General features: G+C 34.2%; 2 protein-coding genes and 2 long non-coding RNA genes across 8 annotated transcripts in view; 3 read left to right on the top strand and 1 right to left on the bottom strand.

The window, feature by feature from the left end:
• Positions 1-13,601, top strand: part of LOC105191215 (dual oxidase) — a gene marked incomplete at its 5' end in the record, with an annotated part of 45,886 nt that extends 32,285 nt beyond the window's left edge. The window contains 8 exons of the mRNA XM_011154452.2: positions 8,365-8,568; positions 8,651-8,963; positions 9,108-9,482; positions 9,603-9,820; positions 10,126-10,587; positions 12,783-12,938; positions 13,048-13,176; positions 13,382-13,601. Coding sequence (XP_011152754.2) covers positions 8,365-8,568; positions 8,651-8,963; positions 9,108-9,482; positions 9,603-9,820; positions 10,126-10,587; positions 12,783-12,938; positions 13,048-13,176; positions 13,382-13,510 — 1,986 coding nt within the window. The remainder of the gene's footprint in view (positions 1-8,364; positions 8,569-8,650; positions 8,964-9,107; positions 9,483-9,602; positions 9,821-10,125; positions 10,588-12,782; positions 12,939-13,047; positions 13,177-13,381) is intronic.
• A 478-nt stretch (positions 13,602-14,079) lies between these two features.
• Positions 14,080-19,036, bottom strand: mol (dual oxidase maturation factor 1 mol). 5 transcript variants are annotated; one of them, XM_011154450.3, is made up of 8 exons: positions 18,715-19,036; positions 18,050-18,244; positions 17,895-17,952; positions 17,213-17,347; positions 15,046-15,262; positions 14,693-14,901; positions 14,421-14,616; positions 14,080-14,331 (listed from the first exon to the last, which is right to left on the bottom strand). In XM_011154450.3, the coding sequence occupies exons 2-8, from the start codon at positions 18,212-18,214 to the stop codon at positions 14,151-14,153; spliced, it is 1,161 nt and encodes a 386-aa protein (XP_011152752.1). In that variant the 5' UTR covers positions 18,215-18,244; positions 18,715-19,036; the 3' UTR covers positions 14,080-14,150. The 5 variants fall into 5 exon arrangements, with proteins under 5 accessions (XP_011152752.1, XP_011152751.1, XP_011152753.1 ...); XM_011154449.3 differs by having other exon boundaries at positions 18,050-18,295; positions 18,719-19,036; XM_011154451.3 differs by having other exon boundaries at positions 18,719-19,036.
• A 1,830-nt stretch (positions 19,037-20,866) lies between these two features.
• Positions 20,867-22,402, top strand: LOC105191213 (uncharacterized). Its single transcript, XR_003113108.1, has 3 exons — positions 20,867-21,493; positions 21,839-22,009; positions 22,094-22,402. It is a non-coding gene; the product is annotated as an uncharacterized LOC105191213 (long non-coding RNA).
• A 380-nt stretch (positions 22,403-22,782) lies between these two features.
• Positions 22,783-23,917, top strand: LOC105191214 (uncharacterized). The gene is made up of 3 exons (XR_002163117.2): positions 22,783-23,050; positions 23,161-23,388; positions 23,798-23,917. It is a non-coding gene; the product is annotated as an uncharacterized LOC105191214 (long non-coding RNA).
• Positions 23,918-24,235: the final 318 nt, after the last annotated feature.

The raw sequence follows: 24,235 nt of genomic DNA, 5'->3' as shown, positions 1-24,235 counted from the left end.
ATAACTCTTCAGTATTGAAGTTTCAAGGAAAATGGTTTGAATAAAAGGTATAGGGATTTAAGTAAGCTACCGTATGACGACCTCTATTTTCAAGGTTATTTGAGGGTCAACTTGCGTTTTTTAAATGAGAACCTCTATTTTTTATTATATTATTTTTTTCTACCAATTAATTTAAACAACTTTTATTTGAAACATTTTTTTATTTGCCTAATATTTTTTGAGATATTTGAGGAAGACTTGATAACTTTTTCAATATTGAACTTATAATATCTCGCAAACTATTTGTTAGAAGAAAAAGTGGTACTAAACTTTCTTGCTTTATTTAGTTTCAAGAATATATTGTTACAATAGTACCTTAATTTTTGTTAATTTGATAACTTTGAAATTTCCAAAAATCAATAAGTTAACAAAAGTCAGGGCGCTATTGTCAAAATATATTCTTGAGAGTAAATAGAGTAAAAAAGTCTAGTACCACATTTTCTTCCTCAAATATCTCAAAAGATATTAGGCAAATAAAAAAATGTTTTAAACAAACGTTGTTCGAATTAATTGGTAGAAAAAAATAGTGTAATGAAAAATGGAGATTCTTATTTAAAAAACGCAAGTTGATCTTCAAATGACTTTGAAAATAGAAGTCAAGGTCAAAGTTAAGGTCATCGTAAGGTAGCTCATTTAAATTCTCACAACTTTTATTCAGATTATTTTCCTTGAAACTTCAATACTAAAGAGTTATTAGAGTGGTCCGTTATTTTTGAGACACATGATATATAACAAAATGAAACACAACAAAGTGAAACATCATTTCTTATGAATTTTTTTACGCCGTATTCAAATATCAGGTGTAGTAAAAAGAAATCCATTATTTTTGCATGAATTTGAAGGCTTTAATTACCATAGTTAGAATGATCCGATTTAGGTCAAATATGCGCCGTTTTGTTCGATTGTTGCCATTTTGAAGGTAATTTCATTATGCCTCTCTCATAGAAGCCCTCGTCCCTATTGTCAAAAAATTGAGACAGTCGATTTTCACAAGCCTCTCTTGAAGCGAATTTTTCACCAGAAAAATTGTTCGCCATGGACAGGAACAGATGGTAATCACTTGGTACCAGGTCCGGACTATAAGGTGGATGCATAAGAACCTCCCAACCAAGCTCCCGGAGCTTCTGGCGAGTCACTATCGATGTGTGTGGCCTGGCGTTGTCCTGATGGAACACAATTCCTCTCCTATTGGCCAAAGCTGGCCGCTTCTGGGCGATTGCTTCCTTCAGACGGTCCAATTGTTGACAGTACAGTTCCGAGTTAAGAGTTTTGCCGTAGGGGAGCAGCTCATAGTAGATAATTCCCTGCCAATCCCACTAAACACACAGCAAAACCTTCCTGGCCGTCAATCCTGGCTTGGCCACCGTTTCCGCCGGCTCACCGCGATTCGACCACGTTTTCGCTTGACGTTGTCGTAAGTGATCCACTTTTAATCACCAGTGACCAACTGCTTCAGAAATGGGTCGATTTTGTTGCGATTCAGCAGCGATTCGCAGATGGAAATTCGATCCATGAGGTTTTTTTTCGTTAACTCGTGTGGCACCTATACATCGAGCTTCTTTTTGTATCCAACCTTATTCAAATGGTTCCAAACGGTTTTTTGTGCAATCTTTAGCTCTTGGGCAATCGAAACAGTGCTTACATGACGGTCGGACTCGACAATGTCCATGATTTTATCGATATTTTCGACAATTGGCCTTCCAGTGAGTGGTGCATCTTTGACATCGAAATTACCGGAACGGAATCGACGAAACCAAAATTGTGCGTGATTGGCTGTTACAGTATCAGGACCATAAACACTGTTCACATTTTCAGCCGCCTGGCTTGCGTTTTCGCCTTTATCGAAGAAAAACTGTAATATATAGCGTATTTTCTCTTTGCTAGTACCCATCTTTGACGCGCGCTCAAACAAAACTGAGTCAACTAATCACAAAACTGTCAAAAAAGTTTTTTTAGTACGAAATCTCATCTTTCTAACGCCATCTAGTGGAACCCGATCGGACTTATACAACGCGAGATACAGATAACTAAAGCCATCTATTGGAAAAATAATGGATTTCTTTTTACTACACCTAATATGATATTAGTTTTCGTCTAGCATGAAAATTCCCCGAAACAGATGGAGTTGAAATGACACTTGACACCGCTTCTCACGGATCGGGAGGGTTTTTCTACTGTGAGTCGCTTTGTCTTTCACATATTGGGGTGCTTTTTAATGTGAATCCCCTTGCCTCTCACAGATTGGGATACTTTTTTAATGTAAGTCCCCTTGCCTTTCACAGATTGGCGTGCTTTTTCAATGTAAGTCCCCTTGCCTCTCATGCAGGATTGTTTTGTGAATCGTGATAGATATATTGCATATTTCAAGATTGGGTATTTGTATCCCATGGTACTGAACAAATCTAAGAAACCACACAATTGAATGACTGTAACAACCTACCGAGCACCACTTTAACAAGTATAATAGTACTCATGAATAGAATCCCGTCCAGTTTTTCCATTATCTATCAAAACAAAAATGTAATGATATTTACCACCACGGTAACGATATTTCATATGCGCCTTAATCAATGTAGGTTCTTCAACTGAGATGCCATACTTCTCATAGTTCAAAGCTGCTGACGGATGCTTCGGCCTTGGATTTAACTTATGCACCAAGAATATTCCTTCTTTCTGATGCTTTGCATAGTATGAAATCGCATTGCGTATTCGATAAGGTCCGAGACCCAAGTATTATAGTACAAATCATCTATCGAAAGTTCAGGAAATCCAATGAGTCAATTATTTTCTTCATTATTGAATGATGTATACTCGACTCCAAGGAATGGTGCTCTCAGTTGAGGAAAATTGAATTCTTGGACGATGATTTGCAAACGAGGGACGTTAAGTTGAGATATCAGAGTCTGTGCTATGCCCTCATGCGTGACATCACTCAGAATTGGTTTGTGGAATAAATTTATTAGGTGCGCAACTAAGTTCCCGCTGTTTTTCAAGAGATGGCTCCAGTAGTAAGTGCTGGTCGATTGTGACATAACCAAAACGTCATGAACCAAGTTTAGACATATGGTAAACAAACCGCTTTGACACATTAGTGATTTTGTTTTTGCGTCATATACTTTTGGTTGTGCGAAAATGTCTTATTTTGTGCCAAATAATCGTCATTTGCGGGAAGTGTTGCTTTTCTTCTTTCATTCGAAGAAAACGGCGGTTGAAGCGCATCGAGAACTCCAAAAAGTTTACGGAGATGCTGCTCTAAGTGAAACAACGTGCCGTGATTGGTTTCGTCGCTTCAAAGACGGTGATTTCGATGTTGAAGACCGTTCGCGTGAAGGAAGGCCAAAAACCTTCGAAGACGCTGAATTGGAGGCATTGCTCGATGAGGATCCGTGCCAAACGCAAAAAGAGCTTGCTTCAGCATTAGGAGTTACCCGCCAAGCCATTTCTAAGCGATTGCATGCGTTGGTAATGATTCAAAAACAAGGAACTTGGGTTCCTTATGATTTGAAGCCAAGAGACGTTGAGCGTCGTTTTTTCGCCTGTGAACAATTGCTCCAGCGGCAAAAAAGGAAGGGTTTTCTTCATCGCATCGTTACGGGTGATGAAAAATGGATTCATTACAGCAACCCAAAGAGAACAAAATCATGGGGACTGCCACGTCATGCTTCTACGTCGTCGGCTCGGCCGAATATTCACGCTGCGAAGGTTTTGCTGTGTATTTGGTGGGACCAGGGCAGTGTTATTTATTATGAGCTGTTGAAACCGAACGAAACCATCACTGAGGAACGGTATCGAACTCAATTGATGCGATTGAGCCGAGCACTGCGCGAAAAGCGGCCACAATACGAGCAGAAGCACGAAAAAGTGATTCTACAGCATGACAACGCTCGGCCTCACGTTGCCAAACCCGTTAAAACCTACTTAGAAACGCTCAAATGGGAAGTCCTACCCCACCCGCCATATTCCCCAGATATTGCGCCGTCCGATTATTACTTATTCCGTTCGATGGCACATGGTCTGGCTAATCAGCAGTTCCGCTCATATGAAGACATCTCAAAATGGCTTGATTCGTGGATAGCCTCAAAAGACGAACACTTCTACCGTGACGGTATTCGAGCTCTGCCAGAAAGATGGGAAAAAGTTGTCGCTAGCGATGGGCAATATTTTGAATGATTCATTTGTAACCATTTTTTCACAATAAAGTTGCATTTTCATCAAAAAAACAGCGAGAACTTAGTTGCGCACCTAATAAAAGAGCAAAAACGATATAGAAAGAATCGAGGTCGTGTTTGAAAGTTGTATTACGTACTGACAAAAAATAAATCTTGAATTTCTTCTTGAGGCGACCGAAGACTTGCTCTATCATCCAGCGACATTTGGTTATACATCTTGAAGCATTTGCTTCTGCGGTATTAAGTTGGACAAATTCTGGACAATAAGTTTTCAAATTCTTCTCTTTAGTTAGAAAATTTAGCACATCACGAAAACCTCTATCAACTAATCGTATCACCCTCATGAATAATACTCATGTCGTTCGCGTACAATCTCTCTGGAAACAATCCTGCAATATTATCGCATCATTATACATTACGTCAAATGGTCCAGAAACGTATAGAACGAAACCATTTGAGGAACAACCTACCATAAATTTGACCAGCGGCATTTTTTCTGCTTACTCCACAGTTGTTTTTGTCCTGCATAATTCGCAGATTTTTGGGCCAGATGATAGGTGGCATCGAATACTATGCAGGCTTTATCGTTAGGAATGTCAAATAGTACTTTTGACATTGGTGTCATATGAGCAAGGAATACTGAACGATCATTCCGATTGATGAATTGTGGAACGAGGTTTTTGTGCAAATTTTCTCTTGCTGAATTCATATGATTTTCAATAGTCTTGCGACAAACACCGAATAAGAATGAAAGTTGTTCATCAGAAAGAGAAATTCACATTTTACAAAGTAAAACAGCAACGTGCTTAAGCTGACATATTAAAAACTGCAGGAAAAACTGCATACAGTTTGAAATTGTTCTTTATCGTGAGTAAACCAATTTTTGAATATCGTGTCATTAATAGAATCGATATTATCCATATCGAATATCTTTTCATTTTTCTCTTTCAGTTCTTGATAGTAAATACCCTCACGAAAAAAACACCTAATATTGGATATAAAACTACTCTCAAACAAACCTTCAACAGATAGATGTAAATTCGAATCTTCATTGGTGGTCAACACGCAAATGAGGGTTAACTACAAAAAGAACCATCAAATGAGGATATCCTCAAATGAGTGTACTTCCAAATCTAAGTATCCTCAAATAGTGATATATCCTAAAATAGGGTCACTTCCAAATAAAGGAAATCCGTAAACAAGGATTGATTCTAAAATATTTCTATTAAATTAATAACCGTTTATAAAATCATTACCTTTGAATTCAGAAAATGTTACCACTGAGTTTGTAGTTCGATGGATTTAAAAAATAACAAAAAATGTGAAATAATGGTTCGCAGTCGAGTTTGAGTAAAAGAATTAACTGATATTTCTCAAAATAGAGTCGTTAGTAATTGTTTATAATGCTATCCGTTTCATTTACAATTTTCACTTACAGTCAAATCGCCGAGAAAGTTAAACAATTGAGAAAATGGTCACAAAGTTTGCTATTTATTGAGATATATGTTCATAAGTCTCAACATGTAACAAAATTAGCTTTTGGCTATTCTTTTTGAAATTGTAACTTTTGAACGGTTTGACTATAACCAAACAGAAAGCAGTACAAATTACGAACGATTATGCATAGAGATACATCAGTGAATTTTGGATGCAAATCATTAATTTTCTATATATAAATCGTCATCAATACATATGAATAATTGTTGACAACTTTTACATATATATTTTCCTATTTATGTGTGTGAGTAGAAAAGTATAGTAGAAAGTAAACACAGAGAGAACGATTTAATTGAATCTAACAAATGCTTATTTGGAATAGTCAAAATAAATTTTTTGATTGATCGAAAATTTTGTTTGATGCAACAAAAATATTTTGTTGCGACTTAGTTCCAACGAAACTGGTACATAAAGGCTGTCGAAAATTATTCGTATGTAATGACGATTATTATCCTTTTTTTATTTTTATCTTTTTTTTATAACACTAGGGAAATCCTCATGGATACCTGCCCCTTGGGGGGGGGGCGGGTTATGCCGGACTCTTACCGGCTAAAGCCCTACCGGGGTGTCTACCTTTCGGACCGGAATAGGGGGAGTCAGGGGAACTACTCCCGTATTCCTTCTCCAACACCCCGACCCCAGTGACGATTATTATCCTAAACCTTATTTATACAAAAATTACTATATAAAGTACATATTTATTTTATGAATAACACTTGGGTAAAAGCCGAAAATAACCCAGGTTACACGTTTACACTTTATTATTTGACAGCAACATCAAAAATAACACCCAAAATCAAAATCACAATTATTTGACAATAACACGAAAAAAATCATAAGTTGACAATCATACTCTATAGAGTCTGATACTGAATTATTTGACAATAACACCAAATATTACACTCAAAGTGAAGATCACATCCAGTTGTTTGAAAGTAATACCAAAAATTACACTCATCTTGAAAGTCATACTCAATCGACGCTTATGTACTTGATGGTATCACCGAAAATAACACCCTAAATGAAGGTAACATCCAGCTATTTTCAGGGTAACACTTAAATGACAACAAAATAACACCAATCTTGATGATAAACTTTCAGCTGACACTGAAGTTGACGGTAAACATCAAAATTTTCGATATTTTTTCCGTGAGGGTAAACATAAGGTTACTCACTGTTTTTTGTTCTTCAGCATTTACTTTTGTAATTTACTTTACAAGTGGCCAAAATGTAGAAAATATCGATATGATTGCTACACATACGAGCATCATTTTTGGTCAAGAATTTATAATCCATGAGCAGCTTATAACGGATAATTCGGAGAAATTGAGATCAACTTCGGGGGGTTTTCGCAGCCAAAAGTACATCGTGAGTGAGAATTAATACCTTGATGAGAAATCGAGAGATCAGGTGTATCTGGATTATTATCCGCCTAGGATCTTGAGATGATTTTTGATCGATTATTAAGTTGGTAACAATTTTTACATATTTTGCTCTGTGATGAAATATGGTTCAATTCTTCTAATTTCCGTTTCTTCGGATTATATTGGGTGAGTGCAAAAGTTCGTGCGGAGTTTCAATAGATGGAGTTATAAGCGTCGTAAAGTGTTGTCATTAATACTTCCATCTACATATTATATAACGTTGGAAAGGTGACGTCTTCAGCTGTTATCCGCAATTCAGCTGTTATCCGTTATTCAGCAATATATCCGCAAATTGTTAACCATCATCAACGAATTCAATATGTCTTCGATAGGAAAAAACTTATCATTTTTCGATCTTTTTTGATCATTATAGCCTAAACATTTAGTGAAAGGCATTGCTTTATTGAAAAATCAACGATCGTCAGGATATGAAAAAATATACCTGGAGAGACAAGAGAATGTAGAAAAAGTTGGGATGAAACAAAAGAAAAATAGAAACTCACTTCAGCAATCAACAAACAAGAAAATGGAGAACAAAGAAACAAGTAACATCAGAATAAACGAAAAATCAATTGAGAATATTATAGTCTTGAGCAAGACAAACTATAAAAAAGGACTCCAATCAGGCTTATCGAAAATATAATGATGATTTCCGACACCCAAATACATAAGATTGTTCACACAATCTGCGGAATATACTTCATATGATAGTAAAGTACTTCAACTGCGAGAGAACTTGTGAGTGCGTCATGCAGCGAGACTCTGTCTTTCAATTTGAGTATTTCCTCGGTAATTGCATTGCTTCAAAGACTTGGTCAGTGATTAATAGGGAACATATTTTCGGGGTGCTTTATAAAGCACCCCCCTCCCCTCCCTATAAATGAAATAGCGGTAAATATGACTTGATATTGATCGTTCATTCTCCGAACAATAAATCGTAGATGATCTATTCGACAAAAAATATCCTCAATATTACATGAACTTCAACCTTATTTCATTCTTCCTTATGCAATATACCCTGATTGGAAACTATCACTTTCACCCCCTTGTATCTCTGGAACCGTGTCTATGCTCATCTTGAAATTTTACTGGCATTAATATTTTATCTAATAGTACTATTTACCATAAAAAAATTTGAAATTCGAGGTCCAAAAAATGGGCGAAATTTGCCATTACTTTTTAACGGTAAATAATTTATAGAAAGCAACATTACTATCAAAAGCAACATATTGCAGGAATTCTTAGATACGGTCTTGTTATTTTCTCGTGGCAAAACCGAGGATAAATTGCGTATCATCTTTGATATGTGCGATAAAGATAGCAATGGTGTGATAGATAAGGAAGAATTGTCAGAAATGTTAAGGTCGCTAGTGGAAATAGCACGTACCACGAGTCTCTCAGATGATCATGTTACAGAACTGATTGATGGCATGTTCCAAGTATGTCTTTATTATTTGACACACACACGATATCTATTATTAATTCTACTTACACATATTAATTGAATTGATCGTGGTTTAGGATGCCGGACTCGAGAGGAAGGACTATTTGACGTACAGTGACTTCAAGTTGATGATGAAAGAGTACAAAGGAGATTTCGTCGCTATTGGTCTCGATTGTAAAGGTGCTAAACAAAATTTCCTCGACACATCAACAAATGTTGCGCGTATGACTAGTTTTCATATCGATCAACTTCCACCGGAAGATTCCAAAAGTTGGACGCGTAAACAATGGGACGCTATATCAACTTTTCTCGAAGAGAATAGGCAAAATATATTTTATCTCTTCATGTTCTATGTGGTTACCATAGGTCTTTTCATCGAAAGGTTTATTCGTAAGTATCCGATAAAACTCAAACGTTTTTAAACAGATATTTGAGTTTATGTAAAAAAAAAAGTCTTTTAGTTGTTTGATCGTATATTGTCAACTATGTTTTATTTATTTTTATTTATCTACAGACTTCAATCTTTTTTTTTAGATTACTCTTTCATGGCGGAACATACGGATCTGAGACACATAATGGGTGTAGGAATTGCTATCACCAGAGGATCTGCAGCTGCATTATCGTTTTGCTACAGTCTTTTATTGTTAACGATGTCGCGTAATTTGTTGACAAAACTCAAAGAATTTTCAATTCAGCAATACATCCCGCTAGATACGCACATACAATTTCACAAAATTGCAGCATGTACAGCACTTTTTTTCTCTGTGCTGCATACAGTTGGTCATATAGTCAATTTTTATCACGTTTCTACACAACCGATAGCACATCTTCGTTGCCTTACTAGTGAAATCAGCTTCCCTAGTGATGCACGACCCACTATTTCTTACTGGCTATTTAGAACAGTAACAGGTATGTATCGCTCGCGGATAAATCTCTGTTTATGAATTCCTACGAGTGAAATGTCTTAAAATTGCACTTGTTATTCCTAAATTATACGATTATCTTATTTCATTCTCAGTTTTGTTGCAGGTTTAACTGGTATACTTCTTTTCGTTGTCATGACGATTATTTTTGTCTTCGCGCATCCGACTATACGACAGAAAGCTTATAAATTCTTTTGGTCGACGCACAGTCTCTATATGCTTCTGTATACATTGTGCTTAATTCATGGTTTGGCACGTATAACAGGTTCCCCACGATTTTGGATATTTTTCACCGGCCCAGCAATTATTTACGCGCTAGATAAAGTAATTATTTACTTATATATATATTTCTTAAAAATATCATAGCATTGATAAACAGTATTTCCAACAATATTTCTTTCTACTTATATACGAAGCACACATTATGATATATAAAATTATAAATTGGTTATGCGTACAAACTGATATAACAATTCTATATATTATAGCTGAGTAATATTTATTAAGTTAATAAATCCTGTTCGATTGTTACTTAAGATTCAATACTTGTTATTATAAAATGATATATAAAAAATATAATAGTATACATGATATATCAACATTCACTCCTATTGTTGTTTACATTACAGGTCGTAAGTCTACGAACTAAATATATGGCTTTAGATATTATCGAAACCGAATTATTACCTTCGGACGTACTAAAAATCAAATTCTACAGACCTCCGAACTTAAAATATTTATCAGGTCAATGGGTACGTCTTGCCTGCACTGTCTTCAGATCGAACGAGTTTCATTCTTTTACATTAACTTCAGCACCGCATGAAAATTTCCTGTCGTGTCACATCAAAGCTCAGGGTCCGTGGACATGGAAACTGCGAAATTATTTCGATCCTTGCAATTATAGTCCAGAAGACCAACATCCGAAAATACGTATAGAGGGTCCATTTGGCGGAGGAAATCAAGATTGGTATAAATTTGAAGTTGCAGTAATGGTCGGTGGAGGTATTGGAGTTACTCCTTATGCTTCTATGCTCAATGACCTCGTGTTTGGAACATCTACCAACAGATATTCTGGAGTCGCTTGTAAAAAGGTGAGATGAGGTTAATATTACATTATTTGCTATTTTCCACTAACAGTATGATTCATGGATCATTTGTAGATAGTAATACTTCACTCTCTATGTACAAGTAAAGGAAATCGGGAATAAATTTTGTATCATTATTTAAGATCATTTTTGACCATTCGAAACAGTTTTAGTAAAGTTTCTAATTTTTTTAGCAAAACCTGAAGGAAAACAATATTTTCCTATTTCCAGAAAAAAATTCATATTTTAACGCAATGAAAGAAAAAAATTCTAGGACCACATTCTTGATGGATGACCCCTCACAAGAAAAACAGCAATGTTTATTGAAGAAAGATAAATATCTTAAAATTGTAATTTTTTGGACATTGCCGAAGCAAAGTGGTTTTCTTGAACTTTATGAATCTTAATGAAGGAAAAATGTTCTTTAGTTTATATGATTTTTGGCATTTTTTCGTATAATAATCGTTATTACGGTCTACGAGGGTGGTCCCAGAAGTACTTAACCTGACGTATAGATAGTGGTTGTTGTTTGAAAAGAATGACTATGGTAGAAAGTACCAACCTTAAAAAGCTTAAGTTTGAAGTTTGACGGCACTACGTTGTTTAGTATTTGTTTGGCAGCCATCAATAGTGGACGCTCTCAGTGAATTTGTAAACATGGAAAAGATTGGTCATCATTATGTGATACAATACTTTCATTTGAAAGGCCTCAGTCCAACCAATATCAAAGCGGAGTTAGATTCTATTCTGGGGGAGTCTGCTCCTTCGTTTACAACAGTAAAATATTGGATGGCAGAGTTTAAACGAGGCCGTACGAGCTGCCAAGACCAATATCGCAATGGTCGACCAAATGAGGTGACCACGCCAGAAATGGTGAAGAAAATCCACAAAATGGTATTAAATGACCGTCGACTGAAAGTGCGCGATTTAGCAGACATGGTAGGCAAACATGGTAGGTTAGCATGGTAGGTTAGCAGGCATGGTTTCAAAAAGTGCATCGCATATTGACTGAAAATTTGGACATGAGAAGCTGCGCGCAAGATGGGTGCCGCGATTGAAACAAAAACAGCGTCGTGAGGATGTTTCAATCAAGTATTTGGCGAAGTTTCGCAGCAATAAAGCCGAGTTTTTGCGTCGATTCATAACCATGGATGAGACATGGGTCCGTCACTTCACACTTGAGACGAAGGAATAGTCAAAACAATGGATCAAGGTGGTTTGATGGCTATTTTGAAGAGCTCAACGATTCCCACTATAAACAGGGTATCGAAGCTATTGAACATCGCTGGGAAAAGTGTATTGAGCTAAAAGGAGACTATGTAGAGAAATAAAAATATTTTTTCCCAAATTTTTTATGTTTCCTTTGTTAAGTCAGGTACTTCTGGAGGGACTACCCTCGTATAAGCAAAAATATTCATACTTATAAAAAAGAAAATGAACAATAAATATTAGTGTTTATTAACGTCGTGATTCATGGGTTATTTAGGGAATACTTGCAACTTTAGTTATTTTCAATCTTACAATAAACTGATGAAATCAATGCTCGCAATTTATTTTTTTATAAGGCGTCGTTCCTAACTTATTCAAATATAACAATTAATTTAAATTTTGACTGTTCTTTAAGAGAATGTTGGATACTGACACAATGCAACTTCTGTAACTTGTACTACTCTTCTATTTGATTGTATAAAAGTGTAAATACTTTTACAGTATGAAATGTCAATTAATTTAAGAATATTTCATGTTATATTACAAATAAAAAAAATCTGTGAGCAGAAAAAGAGAACATGACGGGAGGGAGATAAACACTTAAGAAGGGTGGAAGAGAGGGAGGAAGAAAGAAGAAAGAAAGAAAGAAAAATTATATATTTTAAAGATAATTATATTATATTATTATAAGATTTATAAATATTTATTTTAAAGTTACGGATTTCTAAATTTAATTATAAATTAAAAAATTGAGAGTTGAACATTTTCTAAAATGTAGTGTTAGTAAGAAAATTTAGTAAGAAAATTTTCTATTGAAAACAAACATGTGCAATAAGGTGTCGATAGTTTCAATATTTAAAAATTTGTTTTATTAGCTAAAAACTATTATTTGAAATATTTTAACAATAAATAAATGTATTTTAAATTTAATGATTCGTATAAAAGAGGCTTATTTTACAAAACAAATAATATTATTTGTTTTTCATTGACAGGTCTATTTTCTATGGATCTGTCCGTCGCACAAGCATTTCGAATGGTTTATTGATGTCCTCCGAGATGTTGAGAGAAAAGACGTTACAGATGTTCTTGAAATTCACATATTTATTACGCAATTCTTTCACAAATTTGATTTACGTACTACCATGTTGGTAAGTAAAATTATATTGACATTTTTATAGGATTAATGACATAGTAATATTACGTATAATTTCTCTATTAATTTTAATTAATTGTCTATGTTTAATTTCACATATGTAGTACATATGTGAAAATCACTTTCAGAGGCTATCGAAGAAAAGTATATTTACTGGACTCAAAGCTATTAATCATTTTGGTCGGCCAGATATGACATCGTTCCTGAAGTTTGTCCAAAAAAAACACAGCTATGTATGTCGATAATCAATTTTTAAGAATATAACGTACAATGCTTAAAGAATAAGTACAATTATTAAAGAACTAGGGCATATTTTATATTATATTATATTATATTATATTATATTATATTATATTATATTATATTTCTCTTTTATCTGTTGACGTAATCTCAAAGTTACATGTATTTATTTATTGAGTAATTATCATTGTTGCTTAGGTTAGCAAAATAGGAGTATTCAGCTGTGGGCCACGTCCTTTAACAAAGAGTGTTATGTCAGCTTGTGATGAAGTCAACAAGGGCAGGCGCTTACCGTATTTCATCCATCACTTTGAAAACTTTGGCTAATCGAACAAGCTGCTCTTTTTTATAAGAAATTGTGAAAGTGATCCATAATAATTTGTAGACAATTTCGATGATTTATTATAAAATGTACATATTTATATACTATATATATTATATATAGTATATAAATATATATATTATATAGTATATATATTATAGTATATATATATATATTATATATATATTTATATGTGCTATGGCACTATGTTTTATTATTTAATAATTGCAATAAGTATTATATTTCTTATTTATAAACAATATAAAAAATAATGTTTGTCCCATCTTTTCTCCTGTTTTAGTCCTTTTGAATTTGAACTGAATAGAAAAAAAAATTTAATCATATTTCTTGTGGTTCTTCCCTTTTTACTCTCCATAGATCATTACAATTTACAAATCTATATTTTCCTAATTGTAATGTAAAAATGTTGAAAATAACTTCTTATAAATAGCTTGAATCACAAGAGAATTGTTTAAAAAACGTACTCTAAATTTCCCTGTTTTATTAAATGATATTATTATATAACTACTATATTCATCACACACACACACACACACGCACGCACACGCGTATATACATATTGAAATATTTAATGACGTTGTAAAAATTCAATAAACATGGCTATCCATCATATTTAGCGATGGATTACCCATTAATAGTTCTACGTGCAACTGGTGGAAATGGATACGACCAGTTACTCTTGTTAACTCCATCACTAATTTCTTGAGGAAATTCGGATAATTCGTGCGACATATATCCTCGATTAACGACACCTTCGAAATCCTCTTTTGCAGAGCGTCTATTTTGAAATTTAGACGACAACTGGCTGAAATATTTTCAAAATGACATAGGATATAGTACAACATCGAAAAAATAAGTTACGAACTGACTTGTAAATTAGATCGTAATGCGAACCTCATTATTCGATCGCCAAACGAATCTTCGATGTTAGGAACTTTTCGTTTAATGTTGCGTGTATCAAAACTTTCCTCTATGATAACATGTCTGTCATACGGTGTATCGTAATCAACTTCGAGTATAGTCGAGAATTGATGGGGAAAAATTAAATCGATAGCTGTTATTATAAATCCTGCTAGAAGACACGCAGTACCTGCGAAAGTACCACAGTCGTTTATTCAATATACATGTATAGTATTATAATCAAACATTTAACGTAAAATACAAACCAGCTAATAGCACCAACCAATAATTCCAACCGAATTCGAAAGAGAGAATTGATCCTTCTACATGAGCTATCAAAGGCTCAGGTAGAAGTGTCGTGTAAATTAAATTTGTTAATAACATACACAGGCCCGTAAAAATCATACTATAAGCTCCATATCGTGGTACTACCATAAGTAACAAATTCATCATCATCCACGAAGCAAAGGAAGTCCTACGAGAGAAATAATTTATTAGTTTTAATTTACTTCCAATTTTATTTATCTCAATAACTTCCAGTTAATTCATAATCTAAATATACAAAAATATGTTAATGATCTTTTAAAATAACTAATAATTTTAAATAATTGAAGTATACCATAACATTATTGAAGCGTAATATCCTGCTGCACGATAACTACCGCCCCAAGAAAAACCTTCTTGATGAAGACTGAAATATTCCGCCAAAGACACGATAGGAAATGGTGCACCTTGATAAAGAGCCTGCTTGAAAGAACTAGTCATTTCATTGGAACTTCGCCACCAAAACCGTTCGTTATATTCAACATCGCCGGATTCTTTGTTTCCCGGCAATACTATGAACATAAATTCTAATTAACATAACAGACCGATTTACAAGAAAATAATATAAGAAAATATTAATATTTTTATGGTCTTTTCTCTCTTTTAATTCTACAATATATAAAATAAGTCAAACTATTCCTCAATTTTAATTTTCGATATTATCCATACAGCACAGAAATGTTGCAAGAAAACTGCATAAACATTACATTATAATATTGTAATAACATGGAAATTATAAAATATTTCTGCAATGTTCTGCAAGATTGTAATAATGCTAAAATATTCGTTTTTAGAAAAAAAAATATAATAGGACATTATAGCAATACTGAAATATGTGCACTCAAAAACATTGGAATAAAACATTACATCATCGTTATAGTAAAATGTAATAATTCCATATATATTATATCATATATATACCAAATGTTTCATATACATTTTTTTTCCAAAACAAATTCTTGCACAAAATAATTTTATTCTTTTGGGTTGGCTAATAAGTCCATGCGGTTTTTCTCGATAGATGGCTTCAAGGCGCTCTGCTAAGCTTTATCTTCAGTCGAAAGTCTTGAAAGCATACAGTCATTGACAGATGACATTTCAACGTGCATTTAAAAAATATACGTAAATATTGCTTGTGTATCTTGTGTGTGTGCGTCATCTGAAAATGGATGTCCAGAACAAGCATTTTCGGCATATTATGCTTTTTTATTTTAAAAAAGGTAAAAACGGGGCGAAAACCTGTAAAAAGATTTGAGCAATATATGGTGAGGATGTCGTAAAAGAACGCGTGTGCCAAAAGTGGTTTGCGAGATTTCGTTGCGGAGATTTTTCCGTCAAAGACAAACCACGCTTAGGCCGACCAAATGAGATCGACAGTGACAAATTGAAGGCGGTAATCGACACTAATCTACACTACACGACACGGGAGATTGCAGACGTTCTCCAAATATCGAAATCGAGCGTGGAAAATCATCTGCATGAACTTGATTACGTTAGCCGTCTCGATGTTTGGGTTCCGTACGAACTGAGCAAAGCTCATTTAATCCAACGCATTTCCATCAGCGATTCACTCTGAAAACATGAAAAAAGCGATCCATTTCTGAAATGTATAATAATTGGCGACGAAAAGTGGATCGTCTACAATAACATCAAGCGCAAAAGATCATGGGGACACGCAAAAGAGCACAGCGAACCACCACAAACTACTTCGAAGGCAGGGCTTTACCCAAGCAAGATCATGTTTTCAATTTGGTGGGATTGGAAGGGTGTTGTGTTCTACGAGCTACTTCTGAAGAACAGAACAATCAATTCAGATGTGTACTGGTAGTCAGCTGGATAAATTGGATGCAGCGATCCACGAGAAGCATCCAGAATTGGTGAGTCGTAGAAGCGTCGTCTTTCACCAACGCTAGGCTACACACATCTCTACAAACCCAACAAAAATTATTGGCGCTAAACTGGGATGTCTTATCACATCCTTCGTATTCTCCAGATATTGCACCTTCAGATTACCATCTGTTTTGCTCCCTTAAAAATTCTTTGAATAGAAAGCACTTCGTTTGTGAGGAAGCTGTTAAACGACACTTGGAACAGTTTTTTGCTCAGAAAGACAGGAAGTTCTTTGAACGAAGAATTATGAAGCTGCCCGAAAGATGGCAAAAGATAGTAGATAACAACGGGCAATACATAATTGATTAAAGTTATTACCTTCTTTAAAAATAATCATCGATCATTTGTAAGTAAAAAACCGCATGGACTTATTGGCCAACCCAATATCTTATTATTTTCTTATTTTTTAACATAGAAACGACGTCCTCTTTCTCTCTCTTCTTCTCTCTCTCTCTCTTCTCCTCCCCCTCTCTCTCTCTCTCTTTCCCTCTCTCTTTCTCTCTATTTCTTTCTCTTTCTCTCTTTTTCTTTCTCAATTATGAGACACCTAATATATATTTATTGACACTTACACTTGTACGTTATATTAATATGCATTAAACCGATGTAACCACCGATGTCGGCCATCGTCTTTTGCTTAGAGAAAGCGCTATAAGAACTGACAATGCTAGCGGAACTCGTATGCCAGGATGAACCATATTGCGCCACTGCATGAATGTAAAGTACGATAGTTATTTTTCTGCGCATTAGTATCATTATACGTGGTTATCTCAATCAACCGTTTTAGAAAGATCCTACTACTTTATAACACAACAACAACAAAAATTAGCTTTAAATATGCGATGAATAGTGAAAGTCAACAATAGCATAACTGATTTAAAAGTTTCTCTCTCTCTCTTATTTCACATCTCATGGATTTGAAATAAGTTTACTTTAGATTTTGATTATTCTTCACTCTTACGATCCTTTCAAACTCAATCGTAATTTTTATAAAAATATAAAGCAATATATGTACGCTAAATGAAGGACAGATGATATGACTTGACACCTCGGATGAATTAATATCCTTATTCTCTTTTTTTCCTTCTATTTTTCTGTTTCTTTTCATTTTTTTCCTTTTCCTTATCTTGATGAGATCTTTTCTTATCTGGAGATTCTCGTCAAATCTTAGCAAGATCAAACTTTTTCGGGCTGTTAGTTATACTATTAACTACAATCGAAATCTAATTTGAAAAGCAAACAAAATGCACAAACCTTGAATTGTCGCACCCACGAAAAGACTTAGGGTAACCGTGAGAAATGTAGTTAACCGCTACAGCAAAGAAATATTCGAGTAACACGATTAGAATTCGTAAAATAGTTTAAACAATTACAGTTCATATATATTATTAGTTAAAAAAAATGCTCACCTCTTTCCTGACACCCGGAAATATGACTAGAAATGCTGTGAATAGAGTGCCGAATATTACGAATATAATGAGAAGAGGAACGTCACCTGTGACGGGAGTTCGATTGCTGTAGCTATAAAGTGTCGGACCGCCATCATTGCGAAAAGCATCAAACCATCCCTTCATCTTCTCAGATCAGTTTTGAGTTTCTAAATTCTGAGATCCAGAGAGGATTCCAATGCAAAACTTTAATATGAATATTCAATTCTGGACAAAGAAATGCAAATTATAAATAAATTATAAATAAATGTTTCTTCACATGTTGTTCCGCGTATCATCTATTTTATCAAAACAACAAATAAATGTTTTTAATCAACAGAATAGAATAGAATACTGATAATATATGAAGATCTCACACAATGTAAAAATGTTTAAAAAATATTGTGAAATTGTTTAATTTTCATTGGAGAATTTCGATGTTTTTTTAAATATCTTTAGAATTTTCACATTATTTGGGTAATATCGTCTCGCTTTTCCAAGTGACATTATCAAAGTAAAACTTCGAAATGAAAATAATTATATCTCCGATATGTTATTACAAATCGTGATTTCGTGGCCGCAGCGAGTCGAAAGAGAATGTATCCAATTAACCTTTATATATATATAAAGATTTTGAGGAAGATTACCTACGACTATCAGATACGTTTATCGGTATTCAAGATCGAAGTTGCCCAAATTTTCGAATGCGACGTCTGTAAAGTCTTTGCATCAAAAGCACACTCGCGCACTGCACAACGTGAAGAATCGAATGCGGTGAATGTACTGGAATCCGAGTAGGTTAACAGGCTCTCTCTACTTGGAAAGCGGTTTCCACTAACTAGCAGAGACGACCTCGTACGTTACTTCGGAGAGAGGGTGATACCGCAGGTGGGGCTGTCATCGCGGTCAACGATGGAAAGAAAGAAGAGAGAAAGGAAAAAACGAAGAAGCAGCCGTGTGAAGCAGGTTTATTTATCAACTGATTCAGTTTTCCTATTCGCTCCAAACTCATTTCTGTTACTCATTTAAAGGATAAGCTTTAAATGATATGACTTTAAGAGTCATTCATTATAATAAATGAAAAGAATAAATGTCGAATAAACGAATTTTTTTGCTAGCTATCGTAATCATATGTTATATATGAACTGTTGTGTACCTATAAAAATGTTGAAAAATTGTAATGGTTTTAAATCTTATTAAAATAGCATATTTAAAATTAATGGAATGTACATCGATACTAATTAACATTAGATATTTATACATCTTGTTTTAACGACTAATCTTTTTTATTTTGATTGCTTAACAATTAAAAATTGATTGAGGATTATTATTTTCAAAGATTACTACTTTAAATATTTATCTTAATTACTATTTTCGTACAATATATTATTGTATGACTTTCTTTTTATATTTAGTGAATTGCTATCAATAATCTCGTTTGAAGTATGGTAATGATTTTAACACAATATTTCTAATCTTACCGGCAAGATGCTATCAAATCGGATAATTAAATTGAAATATAAACAAGACAAGGTGATTCTTTAATATGTGGACAGGATGCGAATATGTTCTACGTATTAATAAAAATATGATAGCAAATGTAAATATGTTGCAAATAATTGTGCAATTATTTATTTCCTTGATAACTTTTTGGAAATATTTGTTTACTAACTGTTAGTTTTCAATTATATGCAGGGTGTAAACGAGTAAGTGATCTAACTTTTTACCACACTATTTAACATTATCGATAGCACTGTAGTTAATCGAGTCGCGTACAGATGTTGCACGCATCATGTTATTATCGGCAAATTCAGATAGTTAACTTCTTGGCTGCTTAAAGGTCCATCTACAATGGCTGCAAGAATAAAGTTATAAGCATAAGCAGTAAGAAATGGACCAACCATAAAGGTCATTCTACAATACGCGTCGTAAGCCGTAAGAATTGGCGAATCACAGTCGATTATTACAAAAATAATCGGCTATAATTGGTCAGTTCTTACGGCTTACAACTTACGACACGTATTGTAGAATGACCTTAAAGCGTCGTCTACAATGGCAGTAAGCAGTAAGAAGAAAGAGTGAACAGTAAGAAATGGACCAACCACAGTTGATTATTTTTGTCATAATCGACTGTGATTAGTTTATTTCTTACCGCTTACGCTTACTTCTTACTGCTTACTGCCATTGTAGACCACGTTTAATCGATTATTCTTATAATAATCGATTGTGGTTGGTCTACTTCTTACTACTTACGCTTAGAATCTTATTCTTGCAGCCATTGTAGATGGGCCTTAAAGCGTCGTCTACAATGGCAGTAAGCAGTAAGAAGTAAGCATAAGCGGTAAGAAATAAACCAATCACAGTCGATTACGACAAAAATAATTAACTATAGTTGGTCCATTTTTTACTGTTCACGCTTACTTCTTACTGCTTACTGCCATTGTAGACGACGCTTAAAGCCATCCCACACAAACGAACTTAAGCAGTAAGACGTAAGCAGTAAGCAAATCGACCAATCACAATCGAAATGTAAGGACGCCATTTTAAAACTTACGAGAATAATTGATTGTGATTGGTCAGTTTCTTTACTACTTACGTCTTACTGCTTACTTTCATTTGTATGTGATGGCCTTTAAAGCGTGGTCTACAATGGCAGTAAGCAGTAAGAAGTAAGCGTAAGCGGTAAGAAATAAACAAACCAATCACAGTCGATTATGACAAAAATAATTAACTGTGGTTAGTCCATTTCTTACTGTTCACGCTTTCTTCTTACTGCTTACGGCCATTGTAGACCACGCTTTAGGCTCATCTACAATAGCTAATAATAGCTAGTAAAAATAAGGCTGTAACGTAAGCTGTCAGTGGATGAAAATATTTCATTTCGTGTCTTGCAACCTTACAGTCTTACTCTTACAGCTAATGTAGACGAGCCTTAAGGCTATCATACATAAAATTCCGTAAGAACGTAAGACGTAAACGTAAGGAAATCGACCAATCCCAATATAATATTCTCTCCATAACCCCTCCACTTTTGTCCGTAAAACGTAAAACGTAACGTCGAAAAATTCAGTAAGGATGAAATTTTTACGGCTACGTCTTGTGAACAACCAATCACAAATGATTACATATTATACGCTTTAGCTTGAAATTTGCGAAGCTAGTAAAGTTAGATGTATGATACGTAGCATTTGTCGCAGTGAGATAAGTGAGATGAAATGAGTGATCATAATCAATATTATAATATGTTTAATAACTCGGAAAATGATGAATTCCTTGAAAATGAGGATGGTAAAGAAAATGATGAACTGCTTATTGATGCGGTAAGAACATACTCACATTTTTATAACCATCAAAATCGTAATTTTAAAGACCATTTGATGAAAGAAAATTCGTGGAAAGAAATAGCCTTAGCAGTAAACAGTTCAGGTAAATGAATATATTATTAGAGTTTTTGCAATACCGTCTTCAGATACGATAACGCTAAAGTACGTTCCAATATTCACTGCCAATACTGCGAATATATAAATTATGTTACGCATCCTATAGATTTGAAGTACTGGCAGTGAATATCGGAACGTACTTTAGCATTACCGTATCTGGAAGACGGTATTGCAAAAACTCCTTACTATTAAATGATAATTATATAATATATACGATAATAGAGTATGCACTGGTAATTATTATAATATGCACTGAGGGGGGGGAGGGGACTTTATATTTCTACCTCTTCTATTTATTTATTTATTAATAAGAAAATCAATGTTTTTATAGTTTCGGATTGTCAAAACCATTGGATAAGACTCTGTGAAAGATTCGGTAAAGAAAAACAGCAAAGGGAGTTGGATTCAAAGAATGGCGGTTAATCAGCGGAGTTAATTAGCGAAGTGGTTTTACATATTATGAAAATATGTCATTTCTAAATGACCACATCAAAAAAAGGAAGTAAGTTTATGAGTCAAGAACATAAATAAATGTTGACGTATATAGCAGTATATATAGCAGTGTAATGTTGTATGACTTTCTCAGGTCTTATACGAATGTTTCAAGTGTGAAACGTATAAAGACAATGGATGGATGGAATAAGAGAGTCAACACCTTCTCTAACACTCAAAAGTTTGCAAGCTGCGCCAGTGTCGCGACAACCACCATATAAGAAAAAAGATAACTCGGGTGCATTGGAGAGTTCTCTAATTTTACTTTGCCAAACTACCCAGTCGATACAATTTGTTACTGCTATATAATTTGGAAATAACAAGTTATATAACGAATATATTATAATAATTATACAACATTTATGTAATTTCTCTGTCTTTTTGTATAATATATAACTACCACAGTCAACATATTTAGTTGCTGCTATATACCTTCAAAATAACAAGTTATATAACGAATATGTTATAACAGTTACATTACAATTATGTAATTTTGATGTCTTTCTCTACATAACTGCTCAGTCAACACATTCAGTTGTTGCTATATATATCTAGAAATAAAAAGTTAATGACCAGTTATAATAACGATAGAGTGGAAATTCTCAGCGGAACGGTACGCTCTGAGTCAGCGTGACTAATCATAGCCATTTCTCTTTTTTTTCGGCGCTAATTCTGTTTCCCTGAAGTTGGCGTCTCATAGCATGGAAATTCTCAGCGGAACAGAACGCGCGAAGCCAGCGCGACCAATCACAACTATTTCTTTCATTTCGCGCCATTCGCGGAATGGCTGTGATTGGTCACGCTGGCTTCCCGTATTGCGTCGTGAGTGACACGCGGCAAGAGTTTCCGTATCCTGTGTGTAACAGAAATCATAACGGACTATTGTCGTGTTCCGATATTCACTACGAGAAAGGAAGAAAGCACGTTATTGTTCTTACATCGCGTTCGCTAACACGTGTCCGGAATTTAGAGCGAAATTCGACATGACCTTTGTAAATTTGTCTTGTCAAGAGAGAGAAAGGATAACGAGCTCTAACCTCCGGAAAGAAAGGTGTAAATTCACACTTAACCTATATATATATACAATATATATTATTTTTTGCAATTCTATTTGCATTTTCTCCAAATGTAATATATTTGATTCACTATTATTTAACGTAGTAAATAGTGTTACGGAATTCTATCAGTCAGACCTTCCCGTCAGCATAAAACAAGGAAAGAGAAGAAGAAGAAGACGATAAGCTGTGAAGATACATTCTGTAGGACATACAGTTTCTTGTCGCTTCCTACAGTCCCATTTTTTTCACACAGAGGAGGGTGAAGGAGAGAGGATCTTGCGTAGTCACATTGGAACATTTACGACTGCATCAACAAGAGAGATAAAATAAAGTAATTATGTTAAAATTATTATTATTTTACTACAGCGCTATAAAATTACCTACTTGCACGACCATCGATTAAACCTTATTAATTTGAGCATGAACTAGTATTAATAGATATTTTACTTTATTTAGCGTATTAGAAAAAGTTAGCTCTTTCAGTATATATAAAAACCCAGATGGCACAGATAGTTGAAAAAGAATTCCAAAAGAATTCAGTCATTGTCAGTAATTATGAGTTCATTTTCAGATGCAAAAATAATTCTTTTCGGAGAATTGTACTGAAAAGAATTATTTTTTGATCTGAAAATTAACTTATAATTACTGACATACGACTGATTTCTTTTGGAATTCTCTGTGCTATCTGGGAATATAATATTAAGCAAATTCTGATAAAGTATGTGACATTTTTGTTATAGAAAAAAAGGATGCCAAAACAGCTACATTTATTGTCTAAAAGAAGAAGATTTCAATTAATTAACAATGAACTGGCACATCATAGTAGTTCCTTCCTGTCTAGAAAAGTAGAATCAGTAAAATGTACTAATCATAGCGAATTAATTGTACCTCATTCGAGCAATGTTGCGGAATTCTTGATCAATAAAATCAGAAGTAAGAAAACGCATTCCTAAAATTCTTGCGAAATGCATTGAAATAAAAAGATATTTACAAAGTGATACAATTGATCGAGAGAGTTTGTCAAATAGTTCAAACATTTTCAGTTTGCTGTAACAATCAATAATATACCGTAAAAACATAACAAAACTTTTATTTTTAATATTTTTTTCCCATGATTCAATATCACTTTAATTGTACATTCATTTATTAATTGTTAGCACAAAAGGAAAGTATTTCGA

Source organism: Harpegnathos saltator, unplaced genomic scaffold (assembly GCF_003227715.2).
Source record: "Harpegnathos saltator strain DR-91 unplaced genomic scaffold, Hsal_v8.6 scaffold331, whole genome shotgun sequence".
Lineage (NCBI taxonomy): Eukaryota > Metazoa > Arthropoda > Insecta > Hymenoptera > Formicidae > Harpegnathos > Harpegnathos saltator.
Note: the sequence above shows the minus strand (reverse complement) of the source record. Positions and strands in the feature narration are given on the sequence as shown.

What these genes read in the sequence shown, in the direction of transcription:
- mol (XM_011154450.3), bottom strand. Translation starts at nt 18,214, where the DNA reads ATGAAGGGATGGTTTGATGCTTTTCGCAATGATGGCGGTCCGACACTT. An exon ending in TTCCGGGTGTCAGGAAAGAG is followed by an intron (nt 17,953 to 18,049) that starts GTGAGCATTTTT and finishes TCTTTGCTGTAG; the next exon opens with CGGTTAACTACATTTCTCAC. An exon ending in TACGCTTCAATAATGTTATG is followed by an intron (nt 14,902 to 15,045) that starts GTATACTTCAAT and finishes TTTCTCTCGTAG; the next exon opens with GACTTCCTTTGCTTCGTGGA.